General features: G+C 41.0%; 1 protein-coding gene across 2 annotated transcripts; it reads left to right on the plus strand.

The window, feature by feature from the left end:
* On the plus strand, positions 1-14,163 carry LOC138724642 (cytochrome P450 2J2-like). Of its 2 annotated transcripts, none has more exons than XM_069864808.1 (9): positions 1-268; positions 1,474-1,636; positions 2,696-2,845; positions 4,665-4,825; positions 6,670-6,846; positions 8,200-8,341; positions 10,742-10,929; positions 11,620-11,761; positions 12,440-14,163. In XM_069864808.1, the coding sequence occupies exons 1-9, from the start codon at positions 98-100 to the stop codon at positions 12,616-12,618; spliced, it is 1,473 nt and encodes a 490-aa protein (XP_069720909.1). In that variant the 5' UTR covers positions 1-97; the 3' UTR covers positions 12,619-14,163. The 2 variants fall into 2 exon arrangements, with proteins under 2 accessions (XP_069720909.1, XP_069720910.1); XM_069864809.1 differs by having other exon boundaries at positions 166-268; positions 1,427-1,636.
* Positions 14,164-14,703: the final 540 nt, after the last annotated feature.

Consider the following 14,703-nt stretch of genomic DNA (forward strand, 5'->3'; position numbering starts at 1 on the left):
ATTTAAACTCTTACGAAAAAACTGGTTGAGCAAGCAGCTGTACTAACTTCAGTAGACTATTTTCAATAAGGACAAGCTGGTAAAAGCAGCTGTGAAAATGTTGACAATAAGTCAAGTTCTTATGGCCGTGGTTGTATTTCTTCTAGTTATGCAGTTTTTAAAATTGCAAAAAGCACGGAGAAGACTTCCGCCTGGACCAATCCCTCTCCCAATTTTTGGGACCTTGATACAGCTCCACTTCCAGATCAATCGTGATCTCCTCATGAAGGTATTTATTTTCATATACTCCTAATTGCTTAAAAGTGTTTGTAATTTCCCATTTCTCAAGTTGTTTGCTATGTGAAAACATCTTTGCCTGGTGTTACATTGGCAACATGACATCGTTAAGAGCCACCCTGGTATTGCACTTGGTTTGCTTTGGAACTGCTAGTTTGGTTGGTAAAATAAGAAAATGTCATTGCAGCAAAAAGTAGTTTGCCAAGCTAAGAAAACTGGTATTAGAAGTTCTGAATGTATCAAGATTATTCTGATGCTTAAACCCATCATCTTTAAACACTGAATTTGACAAATTTGTGTGAAAATTGATGTCATTTAGGATTAAATACCTTTAAGGATTATAGATCAGATTTACAGTTAGGAAAAAGAAATGCAATTTTAAAAAAAATTACTTTCACAGCATGGATTTTTTTATCTTTCTGAGCACTGGCACTCTCTTGCTTGAGCAATAAATAGATATTTAAGATGCACTACATGTGTATATGCGTATTTGTACTGACAGACCCAAAAATACTCTGCAAACCTTTTGTTAGTTGTTTTTCTGAGGAGCACTTCTGTGCACAAAGCCACCTTTTTTTTTTCATTCTGTTAGTTCTTGCAGTGCTTTCAGAATTTTCAGTAGACAGCTCCAGTGGATTCTGTCACTGTGATTTGGATGAGAGGTGCCAGTTATTCCAACCAAATGGCAGGTTCAGACAGGAATTAAGTACCTTGTGAGACAGAATGGTCTTACATTCCAGTACCTAAACATGCAAAGGGATGGGGGCACAGAAGAAAGTAACTGGTCCAGTCTCTACAAGGTTTTTACTTCTCTGACATTCCTGTCTTCCTTTTGTGCCACTTTACCAGTACAAATTAGAGAAACCCTCTTGAAATAAATTCATGCATGGACAATACCCCGTGAATCATTATGAACTGAGCATTGGCTTATACGCAGGAATAAAAGGTACCTCCTAGTCTTTCTTAATATGGCTCCATGGCTCTGAAAAGATGGAATACTCAGTTGTTTCCAACCGCGAATGCTGGAAAAGACATTTAAGCTTGCTCAAAGATAATTGTTATCTTGTAGGAAAGATGGAGAACATCATTTCATGTTAGGGCTGGTCCTGTCATCAGTGTAAAAACAGGTTCATCTTCTGTTTGTTTGCAGTGTGTGGGATTTCATCTGTACTTTTCTGGGTTTGTTCCCATCTATAGCTTGCCAAAATTCATGGCAACATATTCACCTTATGGTTTGGCTGGGCCCCAGTGATCGTACTGAATGGATTTCAAGCAGTTAAGGATGGAATGACCACGCACCCTGAAGATGTTTCTGGGAGGCTAGTGTCTCCTTTCTTCAGAGCGATGGCCAAAGGAAAAGGTGAGAATAAATATTGCACAGAAACATGGTCTTGACAAATTGCAACTATTTTTTATCTTGTAACCACTCTCAAAGGTACCACAGTAACAGGGTTTGTCTACGAGGAAGGACTGCCAGGCGAACTGCAAAATAGGAAGCAGTGAAATAGACTTAAAATAGTAGAAGGAAAAGCAAAAAAAAAAAAAAAATCAGCAAAAGCAAAAAGATTCATAACAGCTTCTATGAAATATTCACCGGAGCAGATTCAGAGGTGGTGAGATGAGGCAGTGGTAGGTTGTGCCATGGAGAAGTAGAGGAAGAACAGGAAACAGCACATTGTCTCATCCATTTTCAACTGAAGAGAGAGCTTGATACTGGGATCTTCTTCCTTTTCCTTTCCTTTTGTTAATATTTTCCTACTCTCACAGATGCATCTAGAGGTTCAGTGCACTTCTGTTTCAACTTTACTGTATGCTTCATACCCCCCAGCCACATTAGAAATTCCCAAACTCGTTATTTTCATGAGTGCATGCATTGTGAAACAACCTTTATTTTATCTGAGACCTCGACTTTTTCTGAGGAAACCTAATTCCTTAAATATTTTTAATTTGAATTTGTTTCAGTCATTGGTGATTCTTCTACTACATTAAATATCCTCTTAGGATATGATGTTTATTTCTCCTGAAGACCTTTGAACTTTTCTGCCCTGGGGACAGGAGCTTCTCTCTCTGAGTGTGGACAGTTGCAACTCTTTCTCCTTTCACTTCATGAGAATCTTTATCCTGGTCAGGTGAACTCCAAGCACAGAAGAGAGCAGGAGGCAAGCGCTTCGAAGAGCATCTGGAGAAGCAGCTGTCAAACTGCTGAGATAACTGGTTGTTTGGATCAAGCTTAATCCTGCAAGTCGTCTTGTTGAGTTTGTGCATTTAAGCCCTGCCCGCATGCTTCCGTGCCACAGCTGTTCCTTTGTGTTCTTAGGCAATGCAGTATTATATGATGTGATTTAGTAAATCTGTTAACGTAGTCTGTGTATATAATAAATATTAGCACGATAAAGAGCTCTTCCTTGAATGGATGCAGGGATTATGCTGGCAACTGGTCACACCTGGAAGCAGCAGAGGAGGTTTGCACTGAGGACTCTACGCAACCTTGGTTTGGGGAAACGAGGTCTGGAGCATCGGGTTCAAGAAGAGGCCAGCTACCTGGTAGACTTCTTCGCAAGCATGAAAGGTATCTCTGCAATAAATACTGATTCATCCTTTGTCAATAGTCTGCTGCCTTTAGTGCATGAACTTCTCCGTCCTGCTCTGAAATCAAAGGCAGCCATCGTTCCGCAGGAGAGTGCTGGGTGGAACGTGTCTATGTAGAGTGGATTGAAAATGCAAAGGCCCCAGTCCTGTGTTTCAAACCCAGTGGGAAACCATTCTTGTTCAAAGTTTTTTAGAGAACTACCGAAGCTTGTTTTTTTATATCATAGAATCCTTTAAGTGGAAAAGATGGTCTAGTCTCAACCCCTTCTTAAAGAAGGGTCAATCAGAGCAGTTTTCTTAGAGCTGATTCCAATTGTGTTTTAAATATCTGCAAGAATGGAGACTTCACCACCTCTTCCAAGTAACATGGTCCAATGTTCAATGAGCCCTACAGTTAAAAAGTTTCTTATGTTTAGACAGAATTTAATGTTTTTGCCTGTTGCCGCGCTTGATACCACAGAGAAAAGTTTAGCTCCATGTTTTTTATCCCCTCCCTTACCCCCATTGGGTATTTACACACATTCAAGGTACTTCCCTGAGCCTTCTCTTCTCCAGACTAAACAGTGCCAGCTCTCTCAACCTCTCTCATGTCAGATGCTTCAACCCCTTAATTGTCTTTGCTGGCCCTTGCTCAACTTGTTCTGTTATATTGATGTCTCTCTTGCACTGGGGAACCTAGTATTGGACTTAGCACTCTAGATGGGTCTCACTAGTGCTGGTCGGAGGGTAAGGATCATACCACCTGCCCTGCTGGCAACGCCTTTCCTAACACAGCCCAGGATCATGCTGTCTTTCTTTGCCTCAAGCGCGCATTGCTGGTTCATACACGGAGCTTGTGCGTTAAGATATGGATGCGTTTTCAGTGCTGATGGATTAAGTCTTGTAACACCATTTGCATGATCTCCATAAAGCAGTGACTAGAATCTTGTCTTCATTGCGACATTTTACCGCGATCAAACAAGTTGGGACCATGTGAGCTGGATTTCCCAATACTGATCATTACGCAACGGCACAGTAAATCAGGACATGCTGTGGCTAGCACTGTATCAATGAAAAGTAACTAAATCTAGCCCTGTTCATGGTTTAAGAACTAGGAGAAATTAAGATGTGAACATGTGTGCAGGAAAGAAAGGCCTAGAACAATAAGTTGCTAATCAGAACTGTGCGTTGGGTGTTGGACATCTGCATCAGTACCTACATAAGAACAATACGGCTGTTTAAAGTAATTTACTCTGGAGTCACAAAATAGGGTTTTTCATATTAGGTTTTCAATCAATTGCTTTAAAATTAATTATTATCTTATTGGTACAATTGGTCGAAAGGACTTTATTACATTTTATCTTATGGAGACTGTGCTCCTCTAGCAAGGTCAGACAAAATACAGTGGCCTTGTATGTATTTGTGTCCCTGCTGAATAAGGCTGCCTCTCCTTATGGTTCTCCTCTCAGATTTCCTTTGACCACAGTGTTTTCAGTCATTCCCATACTTAACACCTATTTTGAATTTGCCAGATAGCAAACTTGCAAATAATTTTTTTCCTTACCTCTAAATTCGCTCTGTCGCATGTATTACAAAATATTTTACACCTTTGGCATCTCTTTAGGGTACCACGCATTCCCGGGATTATGAGATTGCACCATAGTTTTGAAGAAACAGTTTGATATTGCAATTTTGTAAGAAGATTGCCTCTTCTCTGCGAAGTATAATGGTCTTGGAAATTGTTTGGGTAACCTATAATATTCTCTCATTTCACTAAAGCAGACAGGAAACGTTAACAGTGACAGTTACTATGTTTACAGGGAAACCCTTGGATCCTTCTTTCCCTCTTGTTCATTCCATCTCAAATGTAATATGTGCTGTTGTTTTCGGACATCGCTTCTCCAGAGAGGATAAAGCCTTCCATGACCTGATTAAAGCCACAGAGTATATATTCAAATTTGGAGGCAGCTTTATTCATCACGTGAGTAAATGACCTGTTGTTGTTCTGAATAAGGCAGAAAGAGAGAAATGCAGCTTCCAGAGGTAGCTGTTAGGTGAAAGTTTTTGAATGGGTGAGTCATGATTGATGCAGCTCTGGTAGGCAGCGCACTAACGGGAAACGTGATGGGAACGCGCTACATACCAGCCTTGGTCATTGTGTTCATTGCCTTATGTTTGAGCGCTGTGATCAAGTAGTTTACTCTTAAATCTTTGCAGCAAGGCACACGCTGATGGGTCATGTTTGTTACTCAGTTTTTCAGCTCCCAAGCATAACAGATTCTTGCCTTGGGCATCATGACTACTAAATACTAAATGTCAGGTCTAGAGTTATGATTCACATGCCAGGTTTAGACACAATTTTATATATAGTCAACAGAGACAAAAATGATTTGAAAAACTGTTCTGCCTGTGGCTACTCATCTCCATTTCTTCTGCAAGAAGTGGAGACCTGAAAACTTCCTAGGGAAATTCTGCTCCTCCACCCTGAGTCATCAGCAGCTCTAGACACAGGCAGCAGAAAGCAGGGAATTCTAAGGCAGAAAATACACCTGCAATCTTGGCAGTCGAAATGATCAATGCTCTTCTGAGAGTCAAGGATTTAACTGAAGCTTGAAAAGGCCTGCTTTGTGCAGAACTGTAGTCAAAGTTGCCTGTCACACCCGTCTTATGCAGAAGCTCCTTAATGTAAAATACATAAGCAGCCCTTGCAGTACAGAGATTTCCCCCCACATCCCATGGAGCAGTCTTCTCAAAGAGTTATGATCAGGTTCCCTTTTGCTTAGCCTATCCTTGATCCTATTGCCAAGAGCTGGACTACTACCCTTCTGTGATAAGGCAATGATTGATTGATGATTGGTTGGCTGACAATAAGAACTGGTTTTCCAGAAAAATGGAAGGGTGGTCTGTTTAATTCAGCCAGGCTCCAGTGAACATGTAATAATATGCTTTCTGCAGGATAATTAGGACATTATGAGAAGAGCTCAGCAAAATAAAGACTGAGAAAGGATGGGACCTCTGCTGATAAATCAATCATGGGATTATGTTTCAAGCAGGAAAAGAACTAGTAAGGGAAAATATACTGCAGATACAAAGAACAATTACCTGGGCATAAATACAGGCTGAAAATCAGAATGAGCTTTCTAGCTATCAGAATAGGTAGAAAGCAGCTATTCTTAAGCCAGATTTCCCCAGACAAGTGGAAAGATATTAATAAGGATAAGTGAGCTAACCCTTTCTTTTCTAGAGGGCAGCGCTTAGAAGTATCGGATAGCCGTTTCTCAGCTTTTCTGCATTTCAGCTCTCTCAGGTTTTACTGAAGACCCTCTAGAGCTCTATTAGTAGTGAGTGCTTTGGGAGGTTACCGAGGCTGTGTACTGGCCACTGGCACCAGACCCTTTGGGTTCCATCAACTGCTGTCCTAGTGAGGACAGTTTGCTATGGATTTACTTCTTCCTTCTTGATCTTCTCCACTGGAGGGCAGGATCTCCCTTTTTAAATGTCTGCAGATGGTTCATTGTAATTGAATGCATGAATCGAATAATTAAATGAATGAATACAGTTAATTCTAATTATAATAATTCTAATTTGGCTTGTGGTTGAACCGAAAGCCTGTGAAACTTTGACTCTTACCATCAACGCAACTAGAAATTATTTAGCGTGCTGTTTAACAATTTGAAAACATAAGCATAATCTTTGCCAGAATGTTTTACTAACGATGCCAAAACCACATGCTAACGTGAATACTACTGTCTCCTTTTAATAGGCTTAAAATGCATTTTCTAGTGATAGAGACGTTATGGTTCTTTTCGTGTGTTCCTTCTGCAGCTGTATGAAATCTTTCCTTGGCTGATGTCCCGTCTCCCTGGTCCTCATAAGAAGGCGTTATCTTGCTATGATATCCTGAGTGATTTTACAAGGAGAGAGATCAGAATGCACACAGAGCGTGGGATACCAGATGAACTGCAGGATTTCATTGACTTTTACCTGGATCATATTGAAAAAGTAAGTATTTATTCTGCCTGATCGTATGTTCATGAGGATAAAGTGAAATGGACCATTAAATCATCCTGTCTGCACCCTTCTATCACAATCTCTTACCTTTCATAGTCATACTAATATGAACCCGGTAACCAGGGACTTGCTAAATCATTTCTTATTATTGATATGCCACACTGCCTCACAACCCTGTCATTAAAGAGCAGGTTAAGATACTGCATTTTTTTTCTCATTGGCACAAGTTACAAAATGATTCTATGACTCCAGGGAGGAATACTGAATTTCTAAGCAGACTGTGATAGAACTGGGAATGTCTTGGGGAAACAGAGTGGGATGCTCTGGACAGGATATTTGGCTGCTAAGGGTTTGTCAAGAGAGGTTACTGCAAGAGGACAGCTGGATTTTGAGGGTGTTTTGTGGAGAAATAATCTGGGAGTCAGCGGAGTTTCAGTCAAGGCTGGAGAAGAGGAGAGTGCCAAAGTCAGTGAGGTTTCAAGCAAATAATGGGAACTGGGACAAATTTGGGGCATTTGGGGCTGGTAAGCATAGTAGAGGTAGGTGGGAATCTATAGGGTTTTGAGAGGCTGTAGGAGACTTTCATAAGCTGTCAGTGGGGACACGTATCTCTCCTTCTTCTAGACCTTACAGGATCCCTTTTTCTTTGTCTGAATCTCATGGGAGCTGGATCCCTTCCACGCCCTTGCAGTAGCACCTGCCTTTCCCCTCTCTGACTTCTACTACTTCCACTTAATTACACTTTCTTCCTCGTCCTCTCCACTGCAGTAGGGCATATTCCTCCTTACCTTCTGCTGGGTGATAGGAAGAAAAAGGCGAAAGGGGAGGAAGGTGAGACTAGTGTTACTGGTATTACTGGTGGGTGACAAGGCAGCAGGGGCTCAGAGAGCTAAACGAGGTATCCATGGTGGGTTGAGAACTTTCAACACCCCAGTGTTCTGACCCTGGTCACCGTATTGCTTGGTATTAAACCTAAGTGGTGGAATATGACTTGAGGAGTGAAGAATGACATGCCAGTAACACGTCTTCAGAGGAATGTTTGCTTATGAAACATTCTATTTGTACCATTCTTTCCACCATTAAACCAATAATCCTTTTCTGTGGAGAATGTGTGACTTAACTTCATGATAAAGAGCGGAGTAAACAAGCCTTGTCCATTTGCAAAATGTTAGCTTCTCGTATCAACAATCACCTTTGGTGTCTAATAGTCTTTGTCAGCCTCTCTGTATTGCACAATAGGCAGAACACACTGCAGCCTGAAAACAGTGATAAAATCACATTTAAACCTGTTCTGTTTTTTCTAACTTTCTTGTATAAACCTCTACTTTTTCTTATCATTTTCAGTCCAGAGATGAACCCAGGTCTACATACAATGAAGACAACATGGTTTATTCTATAAATGACCTTTTCTTGGGTGGATCAGAGACAACGAGCACTACTTTGAACTGGAGCCTGCTCTATATGGTGGCATATCCAGACATACAAGGTGAGTGAACAAGCGTGTCACAGGTATCTCTGGTGCAACGTAAAGCCAAATCACAACATTTTCATGGATCAGTGATTATTCCTAGATACTAGTGGAACCTGGATCTTTTTATACGGGTATACCTGTGCTAGGCAGCATTGGTAGATCCAGAATATCTGTATAAAAGCTCTTACAGCAGTCACAGCTGTAAGGCAGTTTCCAGAAAGAGTTATCTGTTTGGGAAGTATGCATATATACATATAGGAGGTTGTGGCTGCTGGAGATGCAGGGGTTGAGGTCTTTGAGGAAACAAAGCCAGTTTGCAAAGCCAGGGGGTTTGTAGGCATAATCCTTGATGGAAGAGGGGCCACTGCTGCAGCTGTTGGTGAGGTGCTGGTGAGACTTCAAGAAACTGAGCTGGGTTCTTTCTTAGTCCTAAACAGGACTGATGGCTGAAAATAACTAAGCAGGAATCGACATGTGGTAGCAGGGATGTCACTCTTTAGAAATTAATTCTCCTTTGTATTGGCTGAGTATCACTGATGGGAGCTACAGGGAGTCCTGCCCTTCTTTGTAGTAAAGAGAATTACCTAAATGTCAGCTGGTGGCTTTTGCTTTATTTTTGTCCATCAGTACATTTATGATCCCCAGGTGTCAGGATGTTTATTTAATCTGTGATTAAATTAGCTCTGTGATGTATCTGAGTTTCTTGCAACAGAAATTATTTTGGGGTTTTTTGATAACCATATAAAGCCATAAATTTGATGGTTCAGCTGTTATGCCTATGTATATTTAAGAAGTTTATTTTTAAGTCTAAATTTTAAATAACCATCAATCACTTTCATAGTGTACTACATGAAAACCAAACGAAGAATAATCTCTTACATGCGACAACAGGAATCTCATTGTTAGATAGCAGAAGATGTGCAAATACCCAGAGCAGAACATGACTTTAAACAGAGGAAAGAGATGAAGATAAGAACATTTGCTCAACTTGTAGCTGTCAGACAAGAAGGTCTACTTAGTTTTGTGTTATTACATGTTTATTATTGTATAATTTAATTAAGGCTATGAATGCACTGACTCATCTAAATAATTTTATCTAATTATAATACTTTGTGCATACTTGGAAAAGCAGAGTTTGTGCAGAATGGCCCTTCCCAGGCTTCTTGAGCCATGTGTTGCACCTAGACTCTCATAATGACCTAACAACTGTATTCTGTCATCATTTAATTGGTAGCTTCTTTTTGAACCTGTCAGACGATTTGCCTGTCTTGATACCCAATGAGAGTGTTGTGCAGTCCCATTATGATGGAAATGCATTCCATGATGATGGAATTTTCCATGTGGAAAAGTTTGGCCTTATGCCTAATTATTGGGCTGGGCTCTCCTTGTTCTCTGAACTGCTGGAAGACAGATGCGTATTTATACCGAGGCAGTGGCTGTTTTCTTCAAACTGTATGAGTCCTGAAGTATTCATGCTTCATTTTGGAAGCTATTTCTTCATAGAAGGAAATTCACTTTACTTAAAAATCTTTCTAGATATATATTTTCAATTCTGTAAGGTGCTTAAATCCCTGAAGAACTGCTGGCAGGCACTGAGCAGGCTTGATGGGAATGAGCACTTCATGCTCAATGCAGAATGGGCTTCCCTTCATCTCAGTGTTGCTTCAAAGGTCTGGGGAAAAGACTAGATAATTTGTTAAAACTCCAAGGCATTTTTGTTGTGTGTGTAGTGCCTCTTTTGAAGCTTACAAAAGAAATATTATACTTTTGTTAATGCTCCAAATAAGTAATTTAAATCATGTTACTCTTGATCAAAAGGTGGGTACCAAGAAGCAGATTTTTCTTTTTAAAAGGTACTTGGACATTGTTCTAGCTGGCATTGCTTCACTTAACAGAAGTCCTACGTAAGAAATGTTTCATTTTGATAGGAATTAGGCTTCTTAAGGTCCAGATTCACCTGCCTGGAATTTCAGAATGATAGAATCATAGAATAACCAGGTTGGAAGAGACCCACCGGATCATTGAGTCCAACAGAAAACCACAGAAAGCTGTGAGCTCAGTGGTACTAACTGACTTTACGTGCCCGAGGCACCTAGCCAAAAGAAAACACAAAGGTAAATCAGTTCTCTTGCATTTAAGTGTTAGTAAGGCAACTCTCTAAGATTTTTAAATTTTGAGCAATTTTTCTTTTCTTAATCTATAATCAAGTAACTTGGACACAGAAGTAGAGCTCCCATATGTTTAAGTTGCTCGAACACCCTGCTACTTTTATTTCATTATAGAAGTAACTTACATTTTTTGCATTAGTTTTGTTGCTGTCCTCATAGTTCTAAGTGTGAAATTACTTCGAAAATGGAAGCAGTGAAAATACATGTTACATTTTTTCCACCTTAAATGATGAGTATTTCTCCACAGAGAAAGTGCAGAAGGAGTTGGATGCTGTTCTGAGCCCTTCCCAGTTAATCTGCTATGAGGATCGGAGAAAATTGCCCTATACAAATGCTGTGATTCATGAAGTTCAGCGCTTCAGCAATATTATCTCAATTGGCATGCCCAGAACCTGTGTGAGGAACACTACGTTGCTTGGCTTTCCCCTTAAAAAGGTACAGAGAGTTTCTCAGTTTCTCCAGACTTTTCCTGCATCACTAGAGCAAGATGTGGATTAAAATTTATTTGTGCCAGGGTCTGCTCAACAGCAACGAGGTTGAAAACCTCTGGGTCATAGCCTGAATGGGAAGGAGGACAAGAAAATATCTACCAGGCTGGGCTGAGTGGTGCAGCTTTTGGGAGGAGGTTGTGAGTAGTGAAAAATACCCCTGGATGGAAGAAAGGATGTTAGTAAGTGCTTCTACAAACCAGTGAAGACAAAACCTCAAAGATGATACTGAAAGATACTGCGATTGATTTGTGCTAATAAGGCATTGGAAAGATTTTTTGACTGAATTTTTACCTGCAGACATCCTGTAAAAGATCCCAGGAATAGCACTAAACAACTAGCCTTCGTCAAAGGAACTAAATCACAGGAACTTCTAACACTTGAAGTGAAAATGGTTTTAGTAGAAACACAGTTCTTAGTTTCTAGTGACATGGCCACTTCCACTGTCAGGCTTGGGCTGACATTCTGAAACAAAAAGATGTGATGTTCCCCACAGTTCCTAGTGGGGAAATGAGCCTAGCAGCATACGACACTGAACTCCAAGAGTAAACGATCGCTGCTCTCTGGTCAATCACCGGTTTGGGCTGCTGGGGGAAGACTGAGAGACACAACTGAGTCGGTGTTTTTCTCCTTTCAGGGCACCATAGTTCTTCCAAATATTGCTTCGTCATTGTATGACCCAGAGCAGTGGGAAACACCTCGACAGTTCAACCCTGGTCACTTCTTGGATAAGGATGGAAACTTTGTGAGCCAAGAAGCCTTTTTACCATTCTCAATAGGTAAATGGACTGACAGCATGAACACTAATGGTTTGGATTGGGACTGTAGAATTAAAATGTCTATTAAAAACCTATTGGTTGTTTATTTTAAACCTCTTTGTGGAAAACAGTGATAAAATCAACACGATTATTTTCAGCAACATTTTTTAATCCAAATATAAGCCTTTGTTCTGCTGAAGAAATAATAACATGGCAAATCAGAGATGTCCTGGCAAATGTATATATCTAACTTGCCCTTTCTGTGGGAGGAAATGCTCTACTAATGATTATGGTTATTGATTCGGGGCATACATTTCTACACCAGACATACATTTGGAAAGCGCTTGCAAGCGACTGTGCTGATGCTTTATGCATACAAAACTGGAGCACGACATCTCCCAGGAAGAGCAAGTCCTTATTCTTCATTTATGTGATTGAACGAATTCCTTTAAAGATGTCAGTCAAATGAAGATGAGGTTTTTGAGGTAATTGAAGCGAAACCTAGAGCAGAAGTTATCTATAGCTGCAGATAGGATTCTTTAAAGGAAGAATCACATTAAGTTTTGTGTCATTGATTACATTAAGTTCCAAAGAATTTCTGGACTCAGCAAAAATACCTCTGCTTTGTGTGGGGATGAACAGGATTGTTTTTGAGGGTGGGGTAATTTACTCACTGCCCTGCTCCTCTTCCTTCTGCAGGGCACCGTGTGTGTTTGGGGGAACATCTAGCGAGGACCGAACTCTTTATTTTCTTCACCAACCTACTGCGGGCGTTCACCTTCCGGCTCCCTGAGCGAGTGACCAAGATCAACACGGAGCCCATTCTGGGGGGTACCCTGCAGCCCCACCCGTACAGGGTTTGTGCCATTCCACGCTAGGCTGGGCATCACAATACATCTGTTAAGCAATCTTATTTACCTCTGTGAAAGTCTGCCTTGAGTCCACGTAACTGGTTTTTGGTATGATGGGATGGATGCTTCGCATCCACATCCACCTCCTGCCACCGCCCCCAGCCTGAACCAAACCAGCAGCAGTTTGGTTCAGACTCCAGAGGAGGGAAAGACCTGCAGTGGGGCCAAGCACACCTCCAGGAAAACCGCAAGGAGCAAAGCGGTGCAGGGAACACCGATCAGCTGTGGATTTAAGGAGCCTCATGCTCACCTCTCCTTTCGCATGCAAGTTGACTGTGAGTCAATCACTTTTACCCCATAAATATGACAGCCCAAGTGAGCTTGCTTGGAGCTCTCCCTGCTGGGCAGTGCGGCTGCATGGCAATGATCTCCCCTCGTGCTGGGGCACCTCTCAGGGGTGCTCCTTGAAGCAATGAGATCTGGTGCCAACTACAGATTGCTGGCCCCAAGTGGATGCTCCCTGCGTGGCAACTGGACTGCATGCCAGGAAACTCTCTCCTTTAGCAGTGATTAGTTGTTTAGATTAAATAAGTAACATTCTAAACAGAGTAAATAATTTAGATTTATAATATTGTGTGATTTGGTATGCTCTTTGCTTAGCTTAGCATAAGTAACTAGCCTTGCTGTAGCAGTAGGCTGCAAGCAGGGAATTTCCAATTAAAAACTTTCCCAGAGTGTCCAGCCTGTTTAGTCAAAACAGCCTCCAGAGTCACCCAACCCCAAGAAAATACAGAGGCTTCAAGGATACAGTTCATCAACACCAGCTGCACTAGAGATAAGATAACCTATCTGAAAGACAGCAAAGGAATACAATGAGGAACAAGAAGATCCCAGACACAAATGTTACTACTGGACCATATCATCCTTTAGCTGTAAATGCATCTAATGTTTACTCTCTCTGTCTCTTAGTGGGAAACTGTCAGCTAAATCTGGGACCAGGGCTGGATGCAGCTGCACCCGGGCTCCTCTGTGAGAGGGAATTTAGAAAGCAAGGGGCTTCATTCTGAACCTTGTGACTTGACGGGAGGGTCTCCCTTCCCTTCCTGCATCCCCCATCCCTGTGCAAAATGCTCCACACTGTTGCAACCTGATTCTCCCCATCATATATTTCCTTTTTGTACTAAGTAGTAGTGAGACCTTATCAGACTCTGTTAAGTCACACTTTTAACTAAATATGAGTTTTATCAAAAAACTCACTTGCAACACTTGGATATGAATTTCTGATCCAAAAGCCACCTTTTGACTATGGCAGATAATTTTGTTCAGAGCCTGCTACATGCTCTCGAAGGTGATCATCTTCTTCTTTTTGTTAAAAGTTCTTTTGATCTGGAGCATATCGTCACTCTCAGCCATAAAGACATCATGCAGTGGCTGACTACCCCGGCAGATTAAAACCTGGTACACTGGTGAGCAAATGACAAAATTGACTTGCAGACTTCAAAAATTAGTTCATTATCTATGAGTTATCCTGTTTTCAAAAGCAATGGAGTTTGGAAAAACACACCTGGAAAATTTTGCCTCTTTATATTACTGTCATTGCTTGTTACATTTCAGGTAAGTTTTTGTCGATGCTCACTGATAAAAGATATGAAGGAAAAATTAGCAACTGGTTTAATTTATGGATGACTGAGAAGTTCTAGATTTGATGCAGTAGAATACGTAAGGCATCTTTAAATCTGCCAAAGGACAATTGGTTTGAGTCCAGCAGAGAAAAGGTGCAGGCTTAAACTCAGTGAAGAGTGAAGATGCAGAGCGAGGATTTCTTTTAGGGCAAATACTTCAAATATTTTAAGATTCTGCCAAGTTAATTTTAGGAAAGCCCTTTCTAACAGAGGAGCCGTGTACTCCTGTGTGTTGACTTCTGTCAGGATCAGCGCTGGGTGGTTGCTACAGCAAGTGCAAGGAGCTCCTCCAAGGAGCAGTTTGGGTTGAGGAGCTTGCTGGAATTGTATCTGATGGTAAATAAAAAAATATACTTGGGAAACTCCAGACATACTTTTTAATCACCTCAGATGTTCAGCACTATACCTGAAGATACAAAGGCAGGTAATA

The sequence above is a fragment of the Phaenicophaeus curvirostris genome, chromosome 10, assembly GCF_032191515.1.
Source record: "Phaenicophaeus curvirostris isolate KB17595 chromosome 10, BPBGC_Pcur_1.0, whole genome shotgun sequence".
In the NCBI taxonomy this organism is placed as follows: Eukaryota; Metazoa; Chordata; class Aves; order Cuculiformes; family Cuculidae; genus Phaenicophaeus; species Phaenicophaeus curvirostris.

Coding starts and splice junctions, on each gene's coding strand:
- LOC138724642 (XM_069864808.1), top strand. CDS start 98: ATGTTGACAATAAGTCAAGTTCTTATGGCCGTGGTTGTATTTCTTCTA. Junction 8,342..10,741: donor GGCATATCCAGACATACAAG/GTGAGTGAACAA, acceptor ATTTCTCCACAG/AGAAAGTGCAGAAGGAGTTG. Junction 11,762..12,439: donor CTTTTTACCATTCTCAATAG/GTAAATGGACTG, acceptor TTCCTTCTGCAG/GGCACCGTGTGTGTTTGGGG.